This window comes from Durio zibethinus, chromosome 10 (genome assembly GCF_047325235.1).
Source record: "Durio zibethinus cultivar Kanyao isolate XHJ-2024 chromosome 10, ASM4732523v1, whole genome shotgun sequence".
Taxonomy (NCBI): Eukaryota; Viridiplantae; Streptophyta; class Magnoliopsida; order Malvales; family Malvaceae; genus Durio; species Durio zibethinus.
This window is the reverse complement of record NC_143171.1, coordinates 3443538-3453238: the sequence shown is the minus strand read 5'-3', so window position 1 is coordinate 3453238 and position 9701 is coordinate 3443538. Positions and strand designations below refer to the sequence as shown.

The window sequence follows — 9701 nt, the reverse complement described above, 5'->3', positions numbered from 1 at the left end:
TTCAACTTGAGATACTAAATCAATTTAATAAGAATTTTGTACTAGTTTTTTTTTTTTTTTGGCATTTGACGTACAGTTTGATCTCTTATTATTAGAGTTAAGAATCTAATACTTGACTAACAGATCACATAAATGTTGGTAATTTTTGTAGCTAGTTACATATGAATATAATACTCCTAAGTATGGTTATAATGTGCATAGAGATAGATAAGTGTGGAGTTTTGGCTTGACTATCTTGACCAAATCTTTTTCTTACTATCTCTCTCCTTAGCTGCATGGACCAGATCTCTGTTAATAATCCTTTTGTGAGTCAAGGGTCCTTGAGCTGCTACGGTAGCTGGTTTTGCTGTTCTCACAACCCTTGCAATCTTAGGTGGATCAGATTTTCTTGCCCTTTTATCAGCCAAGGAAGCAGATATAACCATATTGTTCTCTGTTTCATCGCTTCTAGAGTACCTTTTCTTTCTTGTCTCATGGAGAGAATCACTAACTCTTGGCTGTGTAGATCCATGACTCAAGGGACGGCTACTAATTGAGTTTGAACTCCTTAGGATATGGGGTTCAGCTTCAGTCATGAACTCATCATCTATTCTACATTTTCCTTCACTAGGAGTGGCCCTGATCACATTAGCGAAGTCACGAGCTAGCGTACATTGCAACTGTTGTTCTTGCTCTCTCAATCTATCTTCCAGCTCCTTAATCTGCCAGAAAATTATCAAATATATCTTAGTGCTTTCACATTCTATTTCTTCATGAAAGCACAAATAAAATATGCTTACTTTAAAAGGTTGAAATTCGACAAATAGAAATATATTGTAGCATGTTTTGCTTTCAAGTGACCGAAAAGAATGACATTGTTCGTAAGAATTTCATGCAAGGCCTAGAAGGATTGAAGAATAAAATGACATTATCATTTGGAAATCATTTGTAATTTTGACTTCAAAAAAGAGATATGGTTTCAGATAATAAGAGCACTAATATATGCCAGAGAAATAGTGAAGACATTAATCACACCAGAAAAGAGGTATGTGATATAAATGACCTTTTGACGAAGCAAAACAGATTCTGGGTTTTGTTCTCTCTCTTTCAGCGTTCTCTCAAGCTCCTTAATCTGGAAAAGAAACATATAGCAGGTTACACCTTCTATTTGCTCATTGATATTTATAAACTGACACTGCTAAAATATTTGCAACCTTGAGTTGAAGGGCAAGTGTATGGGACTCAGATTCTTGAACTTGTTCTTTTAGCTTATTCTCAAGATCTTTAACCTGTTTGAATCAAACTACTCACTGTCAAATCAGTTCTCTTTTTAAAGCTCCTATTGTTAATAGAACAAGAAGAGCATACATACACATAAAAAGCAAAAAAACAATAATAAAACCATGTCTAAGTAACCTTTTGCTGGTAACTAGCAGATTCTGATTGTAATCGCTCTTTAAGCTTAGTCTCCAATTCGTTGACCTTTAGCAGATAATAGATTCTAGTTAGTACGAATAACAACAGGGCAATATGTCAATTATACTTTAAATTGACAGCAACCTTTAGTTGAAGGCCAGTGCAAATCTCTTCTCTCCCTTTCAATCTATCTGAAAGTTGTAAGGTCTGCTTCTCCGACTGGTTCTGCATGCTAGTTTTCAGTTCCAATTGACCTTCAAGTTCCTCGATCTTTTCTAGTTGGGTTTTGTAAACCTGGTCTCTACCTTTGGCCTTACTCTCTAGGTTCTGTAAACTCTCTTCTAGTTTCCTTAAAGACTCATCTTTGGATTTAGATTCCTGCCTTGCCTTTTCAAGCTTCATAAGAATTCAAAAGTAGTTGCAGTCAAGTACTTGATCTATCTTATAATAAAATAATAGTGATGGAAGCGAACACTTAATTACTAGATGATATACCATTGTTTTCATCTTTTGGAGCTCAATCGTATCAACTTGCCTCTTAGCAGGACCCAACTTAACTCCTCGAACTCGAGTTGCAAAATTCAAGGAGCTCAAGGTTTCACTTAAGTCCCTCTCTGAAGGGCTAATTTGCACAAACATCAAGGTCTTAGAGTCACCCCCTGATAAATACTGGCTACTGTTAGTTGCAATACTGGGAGACTGATTGTTCCAAAATCTAATACCAACAAGACTAACAAACAGAACTTGAATTTAACCCTCTTCAAAACATTACGCTCCGAATCCCCCAGATTTTACCTAATGAATCTTGAAGTAAATGTGTCAACTTCGAGTTCCTGAAATCAAATGAAAGATGTCAAGCACAAGAACAAAAGGGCAAGTGGCTATATAGTCGAGTAAGGTAGACAATCAACGGACCTGTATGGAATATGACTACTTTTTGTTGCTAAAGCATATATGACGTCCCCAAGGGCTGAAAGGGATTTGTTGATATTTTGAGCCTCCTTGAGTCGCTCCCCTTGAGCATCAGTTTTTGCAAGCCTCTCACTGCCTGCCAAATCCACAAGCCAAAGCTTGCTCTTGGTGCATTCACCAGTCATCAAGTTTTTGGATTTTACCATTATACAAAGCATGCTGAACAAAAATAAAAGAAAATTTTCTCTTTGTAAAATTAATGAGGAAAAGGACAAAGAAAATTTGAAAGATCTTCATTCATTTTAAATGAAGTGTTGAAAAATAAAAGAAAGAGTCTTGATACCAGTGGGATCGGCTGCTATGCTCATTCACATTGTTTGACCCAACAGCTCTAGAATTACTTCCAATCTGCAACACATTCCAAACTTCCTTAATATTATCAACCTGGGCTTCTATAATGCCTGCAACATGATGGAACCCTTCAGCAGATTGCTTTATCTCCAGCCTAGCAACCAAACCAAGTGAATACATTAAGCTTTATGTTGAAAGGCAAATTCATCCTTAGATCAGATAAATCACCATTCAGTTTACATTACGTTCAGGATAGCAAATTTCAGAAGTGACTAGTTAAGAATGTAATAAAAAGTACAGCTGTCTCACCTCTTTGATGTCGGTGATGTAGATAACAAGTCTCTAATTTGTTCATTATAAACTTCAAGAACACTAACAGATATGTTATACATAAAATTTTCACTCCTTTCCTTAGCAATTTGAAACAACTGCTCAAGAGTTCTATAATTGACTCCCCTGTTCTGGTCAGTGCCTTCCATCGTAAATGTCTTTCCTGTTCCTGTTTGCCCATAAGCAAAAATACAGACATTGTAGCCATCTAACACTGATGTCACCAATGGTGAGGCATCCGCAAAAACATCAACTGTTACGTCAAAACAACCACTAGCTAAATGAGCATCTTACAGTATTTTCAATGGTTATATTGGAGTTAGTACATAGAATGACAGGTAACTGTTACCTTGATTGTCTTTCGGTGTGTAAACTCGGTCAAACTTGAAAGTCTTTTTGGTGGAGGCACCTGTCAGAATTCCAAGGTCTCCATCTTTTGCTGCATCAAAATCTACAACCTGAGCAAAACCAGCTGATATCTCTTCCGTACTTAGTGGGCGGCAGCGGCAAAAGACTCTTATATTACCTAATATTAATTAAATGCAGGGTAAAAAGTGTTTTCCTCTGTAGTCTTCAATGATAGGTTGCAAAAGATGCATTACTAAACTACTCAGAAGGGAGAAAAAAACCCTTGCCTTTTGTTTCCTGAATTTGATTATAGAGCTCCTTTCGCTTTGCTTGCTCCTCGCTATACTTCACTTTGAGATCCTCACACTGCACAACTGCAAAATCATTCTGTAAGCCATGCAGATGCATAAATGCAAAGTCTAACTGACTGAACGAATTTGAATTAGACCCTACCCAGTGCCTGAACGCCAGTGACCATTTTGTTTAACTTGGGTATTGACTCAACACATGCATGTGCTTCATGAGAGAGCTGAGCATGTTCATTTTTCATTATCTACAGAAAAATCAATAATAAAATGCATTGCAATAATTAATCTCGAGACAACAATAGGTAGAGAAATTATCATTGCAATAAGATAACATCATTACCTTTATTTTCTCTTGTAAATCATTGACTGCTGCTGCCCAATACTTCTTATAATGTTCATAACTGCTAGTAATATTTTTCAAATTTTCAGCTTGTTTCCCCATAGTTTCATCTGGCAAGAAAAGATTTGTTGAGTTTAAAAGGAGCAAGTATAATACTATCCCTGGAGTTATAGAACTTAAGCACCAAATTAGTCAGATATGTCAGCATAACCTAAACAAAGCACCATCACATAGTCTTTTTTGTTTTAGTTGACACTGACACTCATCAGCATTTCTTGCCTTATATGCAGCATTTGTGATCAAGAATGCTATCCTATATCAAGTCAGCCTGTAGGCTATTAGCCACAAATCCTCCCTTACTCGAATTCTTCAAAACATACAAGAATATTGAGGAATGAACAGTTATTTAGCAAGAATGGAAGTTCAAGATGTTATAGAAGAAATGTATTTGCTCAAGTCATTAAACACTGAGAACAAGGAAACAGATTCTATCAGAATCATTGTAGAAGATTTTTTTACTAGCTTCACAATTCTTTTTCTGCTCCAGTCAAAGAATTTGCTTATGCGTGCTTAGAAAATATACATGATGGTTACCTAGCGTGCGTGTTTGGAAGATCTTGTTGTCAAGTTCAATCCTAACCTTCTCCAGCTGCTCATTTGCTGCGGTCAATGACATCCATGCCTCATGGCATTCATGTGTCTTAAGCTGGCACTGTGTAGTGAGCTCTTGTATCTTCTTCTCATATTTATCTGTAACTTTGGTTCTAACAAGTTTCTTCTGCAAGCCCAAAATAAAAGTCTAAATAAGCAAAAAGTTCAGCATTAACTTCTCTTATTGAAAACATCTATTCAGAGCTAAATAAACTCTAACCTGAGCTGAGGAAACTTCTATTTCAGCAGCACAGTTCTTGCACCTAAGGTATTCTTGCGATCCCTGAGCAACTGTTCTTAGATTGGAAATAAGGTTTCAAAATAAGCAGTTCTTCAAACATGCTCCAAAATTAAAATTGGGAATGAATCAAATAATGGAAACGCAAATAACAGTACCTCGAATATTTTGTGCTTTCCTTACACAAATACCACAAACCATCGGGCTTCCAATAACTCCTTCAAACCTCACTGCAATTAGTCCATCCTCCTTCACCAGTACCCTAAAATCAACAACTTGCAATGGCTTATTGGCTTCGACAAGTGAGAAGATATCAAAATCTGATAGTACCTGCCATATTGACACCAAAATTTTAAAATTTCTGTCCAGTGAAATATCACAACACAAACTGAAATGATTCACTTGTAACTTGCCTTTTCTTCTTGCATATAGACATTGAATACCCTCATTCCTTTAGGTCCATTAGTGTTTATGATCTCTGCAAAATGAAGATCAACAAAATAGTCTCCGGGAGGAAGATTATTGAACCGGTACCAGAAGCTCCCATATCTTGCAGACTGATAAATGAATGGACAATCTCCAGCCTCAGTTATATGCTCATTAGTCTGAATAATATTTCCTCCTTCAAAGTAACTATCCCCCAGGAATTTCATACGAGAATCTTCTTCATTTAAAGCCTCTCCTCCAGCATTTATAAACATCACAATTTCATCTGTAAATTGTATAAAAAAACAGAAAAAGATTACAACCTCAAATGAATTATATGCCATTAAGAACTAAAAAAGAAGGCCAAAATTCGTAATTTACTCATAAGAATTAAGTTAATCTACAAAAATAGAATATAATCATTTATAAATAATAAAAGCAACCCAAAAAGTTTGAACACAGTTTCTAAAATACTACGTCTACCTGTACTTTAAGGATTAAAAAAGAACCCGTATATAATTAAATCACCAAAAAAAAGTCTCCTTTTTTGGCAAATATATCAAGAAAAAGAATTTTAATTTCTTTCTTTTACAGAATTTTATTATTGATCAAATAATTAGGAGTTAACAAGATAAAATCTTGAAATTTGACTTACGTGAGCAACTAGATTTGGAAAACCCAGATGGGATCAGCCTTGAATTAGAGTCACAAAGCATTGAATCAGCCAAAGATTCTTCTTCGTCGTCATCCATGACAGAGCTAGGGTTATCTTGATTCAAGGCAAGATCGCATTTTTCCCAGTCAGAAACCCTAGGAATAGAGGAATTGGGGAAAAGGGTTTCGGGCATTTGGAGAAAAGTGTTTAATTGGGCATTATCCATTGGGAAATCAAAGTTTTGGGAGTGTTTGTTTGCCAAGAAAATTCTTGATACTGCTTGGATTCTCTTTTGAAAGTCCGTAAAGAGTAAGAAGAGAAAAAAAAAAAAAAAAAACCAGGGATGCGTCTGATTTTGTGCGGTTTGGGAAAGGTTAATTTTCGAATTTGAATTCCTTTGCCGACCGTTAGGTGAAACTTAGCCGTTAAAAACTTTTTGGAGTGCGTCAAAAGTCTCTTTATAATGGACTCGATAGCCCATTGAACGTGAAATTTTTTAGAATGCATTTGGCTCGGAAAATTTTATACTTTTTTTTAATTTTAATAATGAATATTTAATTTTTACGTTTGGCTTATAATAATTTAATTATGAAACAAAAATTATATTCTTAATAATACTTAAAATTTTAAAATTAAAAACTCATATCTCTTTAAAGTATTTTAAAATTTTGAAAGAAATTTATCTTATTTTTAAATTTAATATAACTGTTACTCTTATGAAAAATAAGTATAAAAATGACTAGAATTTAGTTTAAGATTTTTTTATAAATAATATAAATTTTTTTATTTTGTGTTATAATTAAAATGTTTCATCCTTAAAATGTCTTAATTGACAAAGGCATCAATTAAGGCGTTTCTCATGTTTCTATTGAGAAACGTCTTAATTAATGATTAAGCTTTTTATTTTCATCAAATATCCTAAATGATTATCAATTAAAGTGTTTATGTGCATAAATATCTTAATTGATCTAAAATATAATTTTTAATTGACGATAAATTAAGAGGTTTTTATACATAAATGTCTTAATTGATCATAAATATAAAAAGTTAGATCAATTAAGGTGTTTGTATACAAAAACACCTTAATTAATCAATCGTTATAATTTTTTTAAAAAAATAAATTAACACGTTTTTATCCACATCAATTTTATAAATTAAAAGACTGATCAATTAAAGTGTTTATATTAAAAAATGTCTTAATTGATCAATTATTATAATTTTTTAAAAAAATTATTTAAAAAATACCGTAATTAATCTATAAAAGTTAATGATTTGTATATAAAATATATAAGTTAATGATTTCAATATTATTTAAAGATAATAATTTGTATATAAAATATAAGTAATATTTTATTTACTTCATAATAAATATAATTAAATTATTAAATTAAAAATATATTTATTGATAGTAAATTAGTTTTTATAGTATAACTTATATAAAAATATTTGAATTAGAAAAAAATAAATTTTTTTATTAATGTAATAGACAACTCTCATAACAAATTGATCATTTTCAAAACCATCAATTATAATTATTAAAAATGATCAATTAAAGCATTTCTGTACTTTGATATTTTATCATTTATGAAATATATCAATTAAGGCATTTGTGAATACAAATGCCTTAATTTATTTATAAAATTTTTTTTTATTAATTTAATAAACAAATATCATAATAAATTAATCATTTTTAAAATCATCAATTATAATTATTAAAAAAAATCAATTAAAGTGTTTTTGTACTTTGAACGCTTTAATTGATATGTTTTATAATTTTAAAACATATCAATCAAGGCGTTCAAACAACCAAATAACTTAATCGATTAGGAACTTAATATACATATATAAAATTTTGCATGTGCTTTCTCAAATGGAAAGAAGCTCTGCAAACTTTTGTCTTTTTTAAAACTTTAGGTTGCATTTTAAAGTTGAAAAATAAAGAAAAAAAGTTAATTAAAGTTTAAATGCGGGTGGAGCTTTAATGGTGGGTTTCAACTTGGTTGGGACCCTGACATGAGACTTGACTTGTAAAGCAATGTATGCGATTTTCGGTGATCAAGCTGCTTCTGTTCATGTTCACAAGATGTGCAAGGATGGTATTTGTTGGCATGGCGTCGCGTTACATTGGCTTATGTCTCAGGTCCGGTTCAGGCTCCCTCAACAAATACTATACAGTTCTTTCAAGTTGGAAATAGGGTTGGAATGAGGTAGAAATTTCCTTGGCTTAATTAATTAGTTTTGGTAACTTTGATTGCCCTACTAACAAGAATCAAAACATTTTTGGAACGATGTGGTGCGAGTAGCCTGCATGCCAGGCCTTGGTCTCATGGGTTGGCCTGCAAGCTGGGCGGGCGTTTTAGCCTCGTCTCCTAGGCCTTGAGCGTAAATACCCGTCAGCGTGCCTGGTCTGCGGGCCTCAACCTCTGGCTCGCGTGCTGGTGTTCCTAATGTGCCTGGCGCACCCGTCCAGGGCGTGACATTCTCCCCCATCTGATTGTGCAACGCCTTCATTGCGTCTTCTGCATGGTACTACCTAATCTGATCCCCAAACTGCCATAAGTCCTCTGTTGGTTCCCAGCTCATCTCACTGTCTGGAAGTCCCTTCCAGCGCACCAAGTACTATTATCTTGGTTGATAGTTCTTCCGTCTCACCTCCCAGTCAGCTATGATGCTGTGGACCTCCTTCTCATATGAGACCCTTGCTCCCAATGGTGCACGCTTTGACTCTGCCCGTCTTAGATCTCCCCCATCCTTATGGAACGGCTTGAGCATGCTCACATGGAATACCGGGTGTACCCTCAGCTTGGATGGCATATCCAGCTTGTAGGCAACCTTGCCTACCCTCTTGACTACTCGAAAAGGTCCCTCATACCTCCGGACTAGGCCTTTATGCAGCCCCCTGTGGCGCACAATGAGATGCAGCTTCACCAACACCAAGTCTCTAACCTGGAACTGCACATCCCGCCTATTCTAGTTTGCCCACTTCTTCGACCTCTTGGTCACCTTGTGTAGACAAACTCTGACTAAGTCAGTTTGCTCCTGCCATACCTTGGCAAACTTGTATGCTGCTGGAATCGACCCTGTATAACCTGCAGCAATCGAACAGGGTGTTAGTGATTGTTGCCCTGTCATAACCTCAAATGGGCTCTGGTTCGTTACCTCGCTCTTTTGCAAGTTGTAGGAAAACTACACAACATATAGCAACTTTGGCCAATCTTTTTGTGTGGCACTCACATAGTGCCTGAGGTAGACCTCCAGTAGTTCATTCACACATTCTGTCTGCCTATCTGTCTACGGATGCATGCTGGTGGAAAAGTTCAAGTCTGATCCCAACAGCTTGAACAACTCAATCCAGAACCTGCTCGTGAAACGCCCATCTCGATCACTAACAATGGTCCTCAGCACTCCCCAGTACTTAACCATGTTCTTCAGGAACAATCGAGTTGCCTCCTCGGCTGGGCACTCCTTAGTTGCTGGAATGAAGATTTCATACTTGGAAAACCTGTCCACCACTACCATGATGCTTCCAAACCCCTCTGTCTTGGGTAGACCGACTATAAAGTCCAGAGAAACACTCTCTCATGGTCGCTCTGGCACTTGCAATGGCTTCAAGAGATCGCATGGTTTCTTGAGCTCCACCTTGTCCTGTTGGCACACAAGACAAGTCTTCATATAGGCCTCCACATCATCCCTTATGTGCAGCCAGTAGTATCGATCCTTGATCAACACCAAGGTACGGCTCACTCC

General features: G+C 35.4%; 1 protein-coding gene across 2 annotated transcripts; it reads right to left on the bottom strand.

Moving 5' to 3' along the window:
* LOC111292633 (kinesin-like protein KIN-14R) lies at positions 1 to 6350 on the bottom strand. 2 transcript variants are annotated; one of them, XM_022885107.2, is made up of 19 exons: positions 5955 to 6350; positions 5287 to 5585; positions 5032 to 5203; positions 4856 to 4926; positions 4579 to 4762; positions 3985 to 4094; positions 3790 to 3889; positions 3624 to 3710; positions 3338 to 3514; positions 2968 to 3241; positions 2651 to 2812; positions 2311 to 2526; positions 2191 to 2228; positions 1891 to 2054; positions 1540 to 1791; positions 1396 to 1461; positions 1194 to 1268; positions 1043 to 1111; positions 1 to 701 (listed from the first exon to the last, which is right to left on the bottom strand). In XM_022885107.2, the coding sequence occupies exons 1-19, from the start codon at positions 6178 to 6180 to the stop codon at positions 231 to 233; spliced, it is 3213 nt and encodes a 1070-aa protein (XP_022740842.1). In that variant the 5' UTR covers positions 6181 to 6350; the 3' UTR covers positions 1 to 230. The 2 variants fall into 2 exon arrangements, with proteins under 2 accessions (XP_022740842.1, XP_022740843.1); XM_022885108.2 differs by lacking the exons at positions 1043 to 1111; positions 1194 to 1268 and having other exon boundaries at positions 5955 to 6309.
* Between the last annotated feature and the right edge of the window lie 3351 nt (positions 6351 to 9701).